The sequence below is a fragment of the Lontra canadensis genome, unplaced genomic scaffold (assembly GCF_010015895.1).
Source record: "Lontra canadensis isolate GAN:19392208 unplaced genomic scaffold, GSC_riverotter_1.0 scaffold1, whole genome shotgun sequence".
Taxonomy (NCBI): domain Eukaryota; kingdom Metazoa; phylum Chordata; class Mammalia; order Carnivora; family Mustelidae; genus Lontra; species Lontra canadensis.
Window position 1 is genome coordinate 88985174 of NW_022630995.1, and position 13775 is coordinate 88998948.

Consider the following 13775-nt stretch of genomic DNA (forward strand, 5'->3'; position numbering starts at 1 on the left):
AGCAAATGGATAATAAGTGAATACTATGAACCACATTATACATTAATTCACATAAATTTGAAAACTTAAAAAAAGTCACCAATTTTTGAAAAACACAAAATGTCACATCTCACCAGTATGAAGTAGAGAAGTTGATTAATCCTATAAATAGAATCTAATTTATAATTTTAAAATCTCCCAAAAAAGAAATCTTCAGAGGTAGATAATTTCACTGGAGAATTCTACCAAACATTTCAAGAATTAACACCCAATTCATAATCTCTGCCTGAAAATGAAGATGAGAGAACTGTTCCCAGTTTATTTATTAAGATAATATTACCCTGATACCAAAACTAAGAAGACACAAAAATGAAAGCTACAGACCAATATTCCTCATACATATAGAAGCAAAAACCCTTAATAACATATTAATAATTAAAATTCAATAATATATAAAAAGAACTCTATACCATGAATAAGTAGAATTTATTCCAGGGTACTGACTGCTTTAATATTCAAAAATCAATGTATTCTCCCATATTAATAGGCTAGAGAAGAAAAATTACATGATCATACCTTTGGGATAGAGGGTGGGGCAAAACACAATTAAACTTGACACCGCAGACACAATTCATTAGAGGAAAAACTGATAAATTGAACTTCATCAAAATTTAAAACTTTTGCTCTAAGAAAGACTTTTACATGAATAAAAAGACAAGCTACAGAGTGGGAAACCATATTTGACAACAAGCTAGAATATATAAAGAACTCTCAAAACTCACCAGTATAAATGCAAACAATCCAATTAGAACATGGGCCAAAGACATGAAGAGACATTTCACCAAAGAGGATATACAGATGGCAAATAAGCATACACAAAGATGTTCAACATCATCAGTCAATTCAAATTAAGGAAATGCAAATGAAGACCATAATGCGATGTCACTATCAGAATGACTAAAATGAAAAATAATGATTGCTCCTAAAGCTGGGGAGGGTATGGAGAAGCTAGATCACTCATACATTGCTGTTGGAAATGTAGAATGGTACAACCACTCTGGAAAGTAACTTAGTAATTTCTGTTAAAAACCTACCATAGAATTAGTAGTAACACTAGGCATTTATCCCAGTAAAATGAAAGCTCATGTTCACGCAAAAAGCTATGTACAAATGTTCATAGCAGGTTTTTTTCTCAAGAAAAAACAAAACAGAAATAATCCAGACATACTTCAGTGGGTAAATGGTTAAAAACACTGTGGCCTATCCATACCATGGTACTCAGTACTCAGCAATAAAAAGGGAAAAACTATTGAAACATGCATCTCCTGGATGTATCTCCAGAGAACTACACTGAGTGAAAAAAGCCAATCCCCAAAGGTTACACACTGTATATATAAATCATTTATATAACATTCTTGAAATGAAAAAAATAGAAATAAAGAGCAGAGTAGTAATTGGCAGGAGTCTCTTGACCATATTAATGACAATATTCTGATTGTGATAGTATACTATAGCTTTGCAAGACATTACCTTGGGGAAAATTAGGAAAAGGTACATGTTGTGACAGCTCTGTATTATTTCTTAGAATTGCATATGAACTACAATTACCTCAAAAAAAAAAAAAAGCTACCAAGCCATGAAAAGACATGAATAATCCTTATTGTAAATTGCTAAGTGAATGGAGCTAGTCAGTAAAGACTACACACTGTATGGTTCCAACTACATGATATTCTGGAAAAGACAAAATTCCAGAAGACAGTCAAAGAATTGGTGGTTGCCAAGGGCTTGGGGTGTGCGGGGGGGAGGAAGTAGGGATAAACAAGTAGAGTACAAGGGATTTCTAAGGCAGTGAGACTATTCTCTATGGTATTATAATGGCAGACATATGACATTATGCATTCATGAAAGCCTATAACACAAAGAATGACCCCTAATGTAAACTATGGACTTTAGTTATTTTTTTAAAGACTTTATTTACTTATTTTATAGAGAGAGAGTGTATGTGTGCATGAGGAGTAGAGAGACAGGGAGAGGGAGACAATCTCCAGCAGAGTTGGCACTGAGTGTGGAGCCCAACTCAGGGCTTGATCCCAGGACCCCAAGACCATGACCCCAGCTGAAACCAAGAGTTGGATGCCTAACCAACTGAGCCATGTAGGTGCCCCTGGACATTAGTTTTTAATAGTGTATCAGTATTGGTTCATCAGCCAAAACCAGTATATCACATTAAGACAAGATAAGATGTCAATAATAGGGGAAACTATATGTTGGGAGGAGAAGGGGTATATGGAAACACACTATTTTCTGCTTAGTTTTTCTGTAAACCTGAAACTGCTCTAAAAAATTACGTGTATTATTAAAAAAAACTTAAATGAAAAAAATTTATAGCCTCCCCCACCCCAAAGCAATGCAGGGCAGCTTTGTCTGATCTCCCATATGGGAAAAAACAAACAAACAAACAAACAAACAAAAAAAAAAACAAAAAAAAAAACATCTATGCTTTATATGCTTCACAATCCCCAGGGAGGCAGAGATTACCTGTGAAAAAGGATTGGAGGAAGAGAGCAAAGTAAATGAGGGTGTTTTATAACAGTTGCCTGGGATTTGCTTGCCAACCCTGCTGAGTTCTACAGGGAATATTCACCTCCGTTTATCTGCAAATGTTTGGAAACTTTTTTACTGTGTTCTTGGAACATGGAAGGAGAAGCTAGGTTATTTTCAACATATCTATGAATATATACCTCAGTATTCTGGAGAGAGTTACAGGATGGGCTCTTTCAACTTTTTGATCCTTTTTTAAAAAGATTGTATTTGTTTATTTGAGAGAGAGAATAAGAGAGAGGGGGCGCCTGGGTGGCTCAGTGGGTTAAAGCCTCTGCTTTCGGCTCAGGTCATGATCCCAGGGTCCTGGGATCGAGCCCCACATCGGGCTCTCTGCTCAGCAGGGAGCCTGCTTCCCCCTCTCTCTCTGCCTGCCTCTCTGCCTACTTGTGATCTCTCTCCATCAAATAAATAAATAAAATATTAAAAAAAAAAAAAAAAAAAAAAAGAATAAGAGAGAGAAGGAGAGAAGCAAACTCCCCACTGACAGAAGCCCCACGTGGGGCTCAATCCCAGGGTCCCAGGATCATAACCTGAGCCAAAGGAAGTGGCTTAACCAACTGGGCCACCCAGGTGCCCAACTTTTTGATTCTGTAATAAAAATAGCAAGTTCCTTTTAGATACAAAAGATAGAAGAAACAGTATTGCTTAGACTTTGTGCAGTTATGGGAAGGGGGAATCTCCTTTAAATGCTTATGAAAACAATTCAGTCAGCAATGAGAGAGAACATGAAATAGTAACACACACAAAATCAAAACTGCAGATTTTTTCCCATTGAATTTTTCTAGAAATATATATTCTATATAACATAATATACTACAAATAATGTATTTAAACACATTTATGTTTTTCCTGAAAAACTTTTCTAATGAGACATTTTCAGGAAATGAAAAATGCCCCAAAACAGGCAGCCACTAGAAAATGCAGAGATGATAATCTTCAAAGTTATGGAATCTTTCTCCTTATAATTAATGCTACAGAGTTTTTCCATAAACAAACCACAACAGAAATGCAACTTTTTTATTCCTCCCCATTTCTGTTACTGGTTTGAGTCATTACAAATAGTTAAATGAAAAGAGGGTTAGAAAAAGGAATAGCATATTATTAATTTTTCTATCTTCTAAATTTCAAGCTATAGCATAAGTTTAATTCTGTGACACCAAACATGTTTGAGAAAATGTTTTTATCTCATGGCCCTCTTCCTAATAGCCTCCTGATATTCGCTGATTCCACCAAAGTTTCTGAAATAACCACATGACTTAAGTAGATTCCATCCCGCTTCTCTGTGTGATTTATAGTAGTCTTCTGGGGTGTGTTTGACCAGAGTTGATCTGCTTTGTGATTGATTCAGAAACAAGTACGAGACCTGATCCAAGTCAATGAGAGTGACTATCAGGACTTTTCTCTGTGAATGTTGTGCCAAAGATGTTTTCTTTACACTGATGCATGTAAGCCTGGAAGTATACTGCCCAGGAAACTGTTGGCAGGTACTTGGTAGAATGATACAGCCAGGCTTGGGGTGAAGCTTACCCCAAGGAAGTCAAAACAGAGACAGAGAAACCAGAGAATCCTTGGTGGCATACTTGAGTGGCTAGATGAAGCTCTGAATTTTCAGATGTATGAGTCATAAATTCCCTTTATTGCTTAAGCTAGTTGGCTTCTGACTTTCTCTTGTATTCAACTAAAAGCATGCAGATACAGTTATTCTCTCCAGATCTTCATGTTACTGATGTAGGTCGAAAAAGTATATTAAGATTAGAGTCGTAAGGAAGAGTGAAGAAGACCAGCTTAAAAGCCTGGAAGTGGGGGCCTCAAAGAGGAAAGAGAGCAGAGAGAAGAACTATAACAAAATAGATATACGGTTGGTCACAGACTCATCAGGTTTCATAAGAAACATTCATCCTTTTAAGCAAAGCACTAGAACCCATCACTCAAGTTGCTTCAAGGAATAGATGTTCAGTGAGAGCCATAAGGAACTTATCCTCAATGTCAGGGATACCAAGAAATAATCAGCTGGTGCAATCTGTTATTATTAGTAAATTTGTATCATGAGAGAGAAGAAGTGAGAGACAAAAAGGAAAAAATAGAGGGTGCATAAAATAATGGACACTCAACCTCTTTTCTTATTCTTCATACTCCATTCCACTTCCTCTGAGCCTACATTTTCTCCCTCCTGCTCTGTGATAGACAGTGAGTTAACTAGCTTTGAGTGGCCATCTGACAGAATTCAGAATCTCTGGGGCCAGAGATACTAGATGATAAGTCAGCACTAGAGCAATCTTCTACTAGCTCACAAGAGTCAACTGATAAATTTTCAAGAATTCTGCGAGCCAGTAGTTAACTTCAGTAAACATAGTCCTAATTAAAATTATTTAAGTTTAATAATTAGATAAAGTATTTAAAAACAAAGCAATAAATACTCAAAAAATATCACTTTCAAGTCTTTTTACTGCATTTTGCTATTATCTATGATCCTGATGTTATTTATATCTGTTTGTATGTGTATGGTGGAAATACTGTATAATGTATTACTGTATATATTTTCCTGAATCTCCATTCAGTACCTTTTTGATGGTAGCTTGAAATCAGCTGTGGTGGGTGTATTTATTCCATAGAAATTGGCAAACTCTAGAAACCAAGGCATTCCCCCACCCCAAAGAACCCACTGTTTACTAGCAAGGTACTAGACACAGGAATATGTTAAGTAAACCTATTTTGCATAAACAAACAGCGAAGAAATATCTAAATTCTCTAAGGTTTTCTTCCCTTCCCTTCCAATAGTTCAATTTATAACTGGAACAGGAGTTCCAGACCATCTGTGAGGGGGATCTAATGTTAAGAATACTTTCATTACTTAAACTTTCAGAGTGTAGACACTGTCAAATGAGCACATAGAATCCAAGTTCAGCTGTTCCCTGCCCTTTATTGCAAACCCCTCTGTCGGTTCTCAACAGTGTTTTTAAACTGGATGCCTGATAAATGATATAACTTATTCAGGATACATATCCTTGCCTTGATGGATTAGAAGGTTTTTTTGTGGCATTAGATCATCTATTGAAAATAATATTTCTAGTGATGTCACTTAAAGTAATCCAGAATTTTCCCTTTGTTCTTTAAAGATTTTATAGGACTTGATATATATTTTGCTACTATTTCAAGAATCAATGATTTTTTATGAACAGTTGAATATGTAATTATAAATTGATACAGACATATAATCTAAGGGTCATGATGGCCATAACCAGATTAATTTCTACCAAAAATCCCACAATTTTTAATCTACTAGAAATATTAAATAATTGTTAACCAATATTCTTCCTCAATAGTATCCTCAACTGTACAATACTTTTATAGTTAAACTAAGATTTAAAATCTTATATTAAAAAGTTCAAATATTGATTTTTGAGTATACTTTCCCTCTACCTTTCATATTGTGGAGTCCCATTTTTATGAGTATTAGAAACCAAATGGAAAATTACATTTTACTGAGACAATCTGTGATCTTCAAAAATGTGATCAGTTCCTTTTTCAAAGCTTACATTTTGCATAGTCTTATGAACAACTATTGGACTTAAGTTGCTCCAAAAGGAAACATTATTTTTTTCACATTTATTTCATACATTAAAGTTCTGAAACTTGGTCAAATGATTTATGAGTGCACAGGTAGTTCTACACATTTCATGGGAAATTTTGATCCTACTAAAATCTACATATTTATTTAGATCAGTGAATCTAATTCATAGTTTGTAAAGATACTCATTTACACATAATTGTAGTAAGACAAAAGATCTTTAAAAAAAATCTCTTTCCCCATGATTCTCTGGCAGCTACAATTCTGGTAAAATGGGCAAAACCACTTGAGGAGAGTTAACTGAAACTGACTTGCTCTAAGGTGGTCCTATCGATTTCCTTAGAAGCTTGAGGCCAACGATTTTCTCTGTACTTGCGCAGGTCTCCTGCTTGTTTGCAGATAGTTGGCCTAAATGGATTGAATAATAGTGCATAAAATATGCTTTATTTCAAAATGTAACATACATATATACATATTACATGAAAGATAATAGTCCAGACTGTGATTTTTTAATAATACCTGGAAAGACTACAATTGATAATAAGGCCATTAATAATTTTCTTTGCATTAAGAAATTGATTTTGAAATCCATCTGAGATTCTTTAACTTCCCATTTTATATCTCTTTGCCTTGATTTGAATTCTACAGATATTTTATAAAGTTTTCAAAAACTTACTATTAAAATATTATCATTTAATAACTGTAATTTTATAAAAATTTAAGAAAATGAGATTACCAGTATATTGAATTACACAATTTGAATTACACAATCATCTAGTACTGTTTATGAAATGCACATGTACAACCTATTAGAGTGAAAAAGACAACAAAGAAACAAGGATGATAGAATAGTATGGTTAGACTTAAATACTGTGATTTCTACTTGGGTAGTAACTAGAATTTAGCCTACCTCTCTGCTGCTACTTTTCTGAAGGACCTCATTAGAAGTTTAGAAACCTATGGCATGCTCAGAAAATCTCTGAATTCACAAGATGTTACTGCATACCAATTTCCAAAAAAAACCCACACTTTTTGGGGGGGTTTATGGAACACTAATATGAAAAGTTAAACCAAGGAAAACTAATAAACTTGTACACTGAAGCATTTGGTTAAGATTTTTTTCTCCCCCAACTTTCCATATTGGATCTGTGGTATTTAAGACCTTCTCAGAATCCTAATTTTAACATTGATAGCTTGATTTTAAAATTATAGTTTAAGATATGCTGATGCAGGAAAAGCAAAAGGGGTCTTCACAAATCTTCCATCTGAATTTCTAGATTTTATACTCTATACTTTTCAAAATACCCTTGAAATTTAAGTCAATATTATCAGTGTCTTTGTTATTGGAGAAACTCAAATATGCTGATGTTTGACTACCGCACACAGCTCAGTAAATCAGAATCATGGAATGTTAGAATTAAATGTATCAGCAGATCGAACCTCCTCATGTTCAGATGAGGCATCTGATGTCTGGTCTGGAACCCAGGGCTCCTGGTACCATATCAACAACAGCACTCCATTTAGAACCCAGGCTTCCTGTTTTCAGACCACAAAGCTAAACTCTTTTCCTGAAGTCACAAAAACAGGCTGCTCAGTCCTCTTCTGTGTGCTGGGAAAAGCTGTTCACCAGTCATGCAGGGAAAAATTAAAAACATAAACAAAAAACATACCAAAACAGCCCTCACAGAGCCTCAGCAAAAAAACTGTAGGGTGACTGAAGCAGCCTTCCGAGGCACTGTGGTCTTCTCTGTTCCTGAAGTTCTTCTAAACTGTCAATTATATCTGTGTGTAAGCCCCGGGGACAACATATGCCCAGTTCTTCTTGTAGGTATTTTCATTCCAATTCCTTTTCCCCACTACTTCTTTATTTTATTATTGTTATGTTCTGTTAGCCATTGTATAGTACATCATTAGTCCTTGATGCAGTGTTCAGTGATTCAATAGTTAAGTATACCACCCAGTGCTCATCACCGCACGTGCCCTCCTCAATACCTGTCACCCTGTTATCCCTTCCCCTCACCCACCTCCCCTCTGAAACCCCCAGATTGTTTCTCCAGGTCCATAGTGTCTCATAATTCATTTCCCTCCCTGGTTTCTTCCCACCACTTCTGGACAGATGCCAGTTGCTCTAGAGAGCATCGCCTCCTTCTAATCTTACGCCCCCTCCTTTTTCTGTCAACATATCACTCCCTATCATTTGATGCTTCCTATCTCTCTCCCTCCTCCTCCAGTATTCAAGTCTGAAAGAGTTACTGAGTGAGAGAGGAACAGGATTAATAGCAGAGAATATGTACTAATTAGGAGTAAATGGCACAGAGCTGGTGGGCATGAAACTTTGATAAGCCAACTATTCTTGCCCCCACAACTAATTCATGCATGGATAATAGCAAAATATTTGTGTATTTTTGCCTTTCTTTTAGAATAGCACTTGTTAGATGGCAGCAACATGGTTCTCTTACTTCTGTATAAACCCCAGAAGTTTTGTTTCACAGCAGTAACACAAGACAGCTACTACCATCAGCTCTACTGCTTCTAAAATTGAGGCTGAGCATCATGATGATCATGATATAATGACATAACGATATGGAAGTATAGAGCCTTAGTGTCAGGGGATACTTTCTATTTATTATTTGTTGGGAGTGTGGTATATTTGCTGCTGGGACATAATCTGACATGACAAACATAATGGATCCATAATGAGTAACAATTTGAGGTATAGTTAGTAGAGGCTGGAAGTTATCTGCATTTTTACTCATTCTATCCAGTTTTGTGTATTTTAGTCTAGATGGGTAGGATTTTTCATTAAATCTTTGCAGTTATGTCTCCTTCAGATGGAATGAGTGCTCTGATGTAAAACTCTCCTTTTTTGATTCTTACATTTTCCTACCAATTGATCTCAGAGGTTCACCAGCTATTAGTGTGTCTCCTATACGGTAAGAATTGGAGTGAACTTGCAGTTCATGTAAAAAGACAATACATTTAGTCAGCTCATTGTCGTGTTTCATTCTTCCCCCAGGTTAAACATTTTTGAAAAGTGATATAAGAAATAAAGGAGTTACAACATACTAAAGAAAAAAGATCCTGATGCACAAGGAGAGGAGGTGAGAGAAGGGCTTGGGAAACATCCTTCTCTGTTCAGTTTTATAAAGGAAAATCCAACTCATGTTTGATTTACTAAGTGTTATAATTAAGATCGAAAGGGTTGCATGCTGTATCTTAAATTATCCAGATTTTTTCTGCTGTGTAATATTTGAAAGTTTGGAAGATTATTCCCGCAAAGGTATTTTTGCAGTCTGTCTCATCTCTGCATCTACGACAATTCCCGACAATTCTAGACAACATGTCATATCCAAGTAGTAAAATTCCATATAAGATGTCAGAGTAGAAAAGAGAGGGAAATTATTTAAGCAGTTTCATAAAGTACTACAGCTATTTTATCTGAGATGAGTTAAGAAAGTCTGCGATCATCCTGCATTATCGGGATACTTGACCTCCAAACACAGGCAGAGCATGTGACTCCACTTAAAGGGGTTGGAAATCTACCCGTGACTTGGGAGGGAGGCTTCAGCAGACTTTACATGGCCAGGACCTACTGGTAGTAAGATAATAGTTTGGAGAGTTTTTCCCCTTTGAGATAGAATTGTATTTTTTCTTTATATTTCATAAACACAAAAGTTATGTTATAAGAAAAAGAAAAAGATATTCTTACCCTTGTAGGTCTATGTCAGGGCTAACATAGAGTAGAATCCAACACATGATTTAAACTGGGAATACATTAAATGGATCAATTGATTAATGATTAGAATGCAATTAGAAAATAACTTAAGCCCAGTTTTAAGGTAAATAATTTATTCTCAAACTCAAGTGTTCATCTAGTTTTTCCTTGTTGATCAGGAAAACTATAAAAACAATTTCAAGCAAACTACCTGATGCAGGAACTACAGAGAAGCACAAACATTTAAGAGAAGTGTGAATTTTTTAACTTTGAACAGGTACAAGTTTAGTTCTAGAATCTGATCAGAATTATTCTCTCTTTATTCTGGGCTAGTCTGACATCGTGATAAAACAAGGAAACTAAATTGAATCCAGTATGCTAATTTTATATTGCAGAAAATAGAAAACGAAACTTAACAGGACTCTTTAGATATAACTACATTGTATGGGGCATATCTAAAACAATCTTTGATTGATTCTATGCAGTGTGCTTTATGGAAGGTGAAATATGAAAACACTATACTTACCCCTGTTCCTGGCTGCCCCCACCAGATCTCATGCCTCTAGGTCTCAATAGTGTTCAGGTGAAAGGCTACATTCCTTGTCAATGGAGGGGAAATAAGGAGGCATTCTGAAAATTCCACAAATATATCTGGAATGGCTCAAATCAGCCCTTAAAAGCATCTAGATATTCTACCCATTTACTTTTAAAGTTGATGCTATCCTTTGCTCATAAAGTTGATTTTCCTTTATAACAATCATATGCAGTTTATAAAGCATTGCTTTTTAGAGTTATTTGCTAGAACTTAAGGAAAAGGAGAGTGGAATATCTGCTTGGACCTAATTTATATTAATTTTTTTGAGTCATATGCTTTGAGACTACATAAACTTTATATTTCCCTAGAGATTATAAATAAAAGTAGATTTCTACTGCAAATATCTTAGTAAGCCAATTATTAAATATGAAGACTTGTTTCAGGGTTAAAGAAATTCACAATATGAATTCCAACATAACAGCTTTTGTACAAAAAGGATGATAGAATATAATTTAATGTTTATGTACTATAAGGTAAAAGAAATCAAGATATGCCATGTGGGTTGGACCATGAAGACAAGTATGAGACGTGTCCCAAAAAGGAATCGAGAGTGATATTAACTTATAATGTGAATGTGAAAGGCAAGCCAAGCAGAATGTACATCAGCTGTCTGATTGCTTCATTCCTTTAGAGCAGTTGTTCATCTGAAAATAGCTTTCAGATGAGAAAGGATGACTACAAAAGGATTAGTTACCATAGGCTTTTCTACACCCTTAGAGCTCCAGGTTTGTTATGACAGAATAGCAAGAATTTAAGGAAGTAAACTATAGAATATAAAATAACATCAGGAAGGATCTTTGTTAATGCTGAGTTATAGTAATGCTAAAAAAGGATTTTTATTGATACCATTTCCATGGATTTCCTTCATGATGGCTGATGCTTGCTGTTTTCTCTGCTTCACCATGGTATTATGTGAAAGCATGTTTTTTTTTTTGTTCCCTGTAGAAAATAAAGGAATGTTATTGAGGCAATGTGAAGAACTCATTTGGAGTGTTTTATAATCATCCTTTTGAAAGAGAGCATTTATTATTGCTTTCTACTGAGTGACTTTAATATGCATTCTCTATCTGGTGACAGAGCATGTTATTCATTGACAGGCAGTGTCACAGTGAACAGAAGATAATACCCAGAGTTTCAGGCCCAGTCTTATCTATACACTTGTACAATGGTCACCAGGCAATGAGAAACAATGAAAGACTGCCTCCTGTCCCCTCCCTCTTTCTTTTCCACAGTGTATTTTAATCTGTCTTTGTTTCCTTGTTGGCCTTCATTTGTATCAGCATCACGGTACATCAGTTCTAGTAAACTGTAAGAATGAAGAAAGCACACTAGATTAAACCAGAACTCTTTGGCGGTGACATTTTAATATTAGCATCAACAGCTGTCCTTTAAAGCAAGAATGCCCATTTATGAGTCATAACTCTGAACCTCCCCGGACAACTGACTAATAAAACATTTTAGGAAACAATATACTCACCTTGCTCTTAGACCGTGCTTTTCAGCAGGGATGAGTCCCAATTTGTAGAGGGAAGAGTGGAGATGGAATATGGATGGCACTGGGGCCCGATGGTTTTTATCCCTGAGCCTGGGACGGCATGGTCCCTAGCTCTGACTCAAACTAGGGACTGAGCCTTTCTGAAGAGACTGGCATCCAGCTGACATCAACTGACTATATATAGCACCAAATACTTCAGCTACTCATATCTTCCTGGCGAAAGGGAGGAACAGAGAAAGATTAGGTTCTCTCCATTGTGTTTGTAGTTTGCGAGATGGTTGAATGAACATACAGAAAGTTTTTATGGAGCACCTTCTCTTTGAGGAGATGGTAGCCAAAAGGGATTTTTAAAACTTTTTAAGATGTGGATCTTATGCTACATCTTATTGAGGTGGCAAGAGACATACATGAATTAGACCAGAATGATAGGTCATTGACCATTGAAAAGAAAGTATGAGGAATATCTACAGAGTTTCAAGAATGAAGAAAGCAATGTGGAGTGGATGGGTGGAACCATTTCTTGGGTGGGAGTGAGAGAACTTATGCTAGATTCAGAAAAATGGGTAATATTTGAATGGCAAAGTGGGGAAACACTTGGAAATGGTGTTAAAGATTGAGCCATGAAGCTATTTGAGTAAAAGCTTAGACTCATAACTGGGTCATACTTTTTGAAGAGACCCTATAAAGAACAGTGCCTACAAAGTTGACTAATCTTTGCAAGGTCTGAAGTCAAGGATTCTTGTTTGGGAGAATGACAGAATAATAGGTTTGGATGGTGGGCCTTGTTGGCTTCCTTGCTGGTCTTTGAACACTGAGGAAGTATGTTCTCATTTCTGGGCTTTTGCTTTTACTATTTCCTGCTTGCTGTAACATGCTCTTCTTCTACCCATTTGGCTCACTCTTTCATGTAATCAAGACTCCACTCAACTACTGATTCCTTTTAAAGCACTTCCCCAGTCACCTTGTCTAAAATATCACATGGTGCCATTGTCTGTCTGGTCCCTAATTTTGCTTCATTTTTATTTATATTTTTCATTAAGATTAAAGTCAAATGGAAGGAAGAAAAACCCCAAAACAGAAATTTTAAAAAGACAGAAGTTTGTTTTTCCCACATATAAACTTAGTCCAGAGGTAAATAATCTAGGATTAGTGTGATTGACATAATCATCAGGGGCTCAATTACCTTCTAATTTTTTGCTCCATTATCCCTAAAATGCGGTCCCGTTGGGCCTACATGGCTACTCCAGCTTTAGCCAGCACATTCATATTTTAGTTAGCAGAAAAAGGAAAAAGTAATGAGAAAGGCACACTGTCTTTTCTTCAGAAGATGTTCTGACATTGTTCAGATATCTTTTGCTTATATCCCTTTGTCCAGAACTTAGTCGAATAGCCATACAGAGCTTAAGAGAGGTCAGGAAATGTAGATTTTATTCTGTGTGGCTGTGCACCCAGCTAAAATTCAGAGGTAAACTTAATGACAAAGGAGATAAATGGTTACTGTGTGACAGCTCCCAGATTTTGACACAAGAATATATCGATATTATTTTATCTATCTAGTGTCTCTTTTTCCTACCAAAATACAAGGAACTCCATAAAGGCTTGGGCATCAAGAATTGTGACTAGTATGTGGTGGGCACTCAATAGTCATTGAACAAGTGAATAAGTGAGTGGGTTGGAGATTAATTGTGGAATGCATTGAAGGTTTGGTAAGATTTTGGAATTCTCTTCCTTTTATGTCAAACACATAGGGGAAAAATAGGATTCTAATAAATGAAGAATAACTTTAATAAGAGAAGATGATAGCCACTTATGGGAGAAA

General features: G+C 35.8%; 1 protein-coding gene across 2 annotated transcripts in view; it reads right to left on the reverse strand.

The window, feature by feature from the left end:
- Positions 1-12103, reverse strand: part of MYOZ2 (myozenin 2) — a 37343-nt gene extending 25240 nt beyond the window's left edge. The window contains exons 1-2 of one of the 2 annotated variants that reach the window (XM_032858703.1): positions 11939-12103; positions 11308-11400 (exon numbers count right to left, since the gene is read on the reverse strand). In XM_032858703.1, the coding sequence (XP_032714594.1) occupies positions 11308-11383 (76 nt within the window). In that variant the 5' untranslated portion in view covers positions 11384-11400; positions 11939-12103. Of the gene's footprint in view, positions 1-10392; positions 10466-11307; positions 11401-11938 lie in introns of those variants that run through there. The other variant, XM_032858711.1, reaches the window with a different exon arrangement.
- Positions 12104-13775: the final 1672 nt, after the last annotated feature.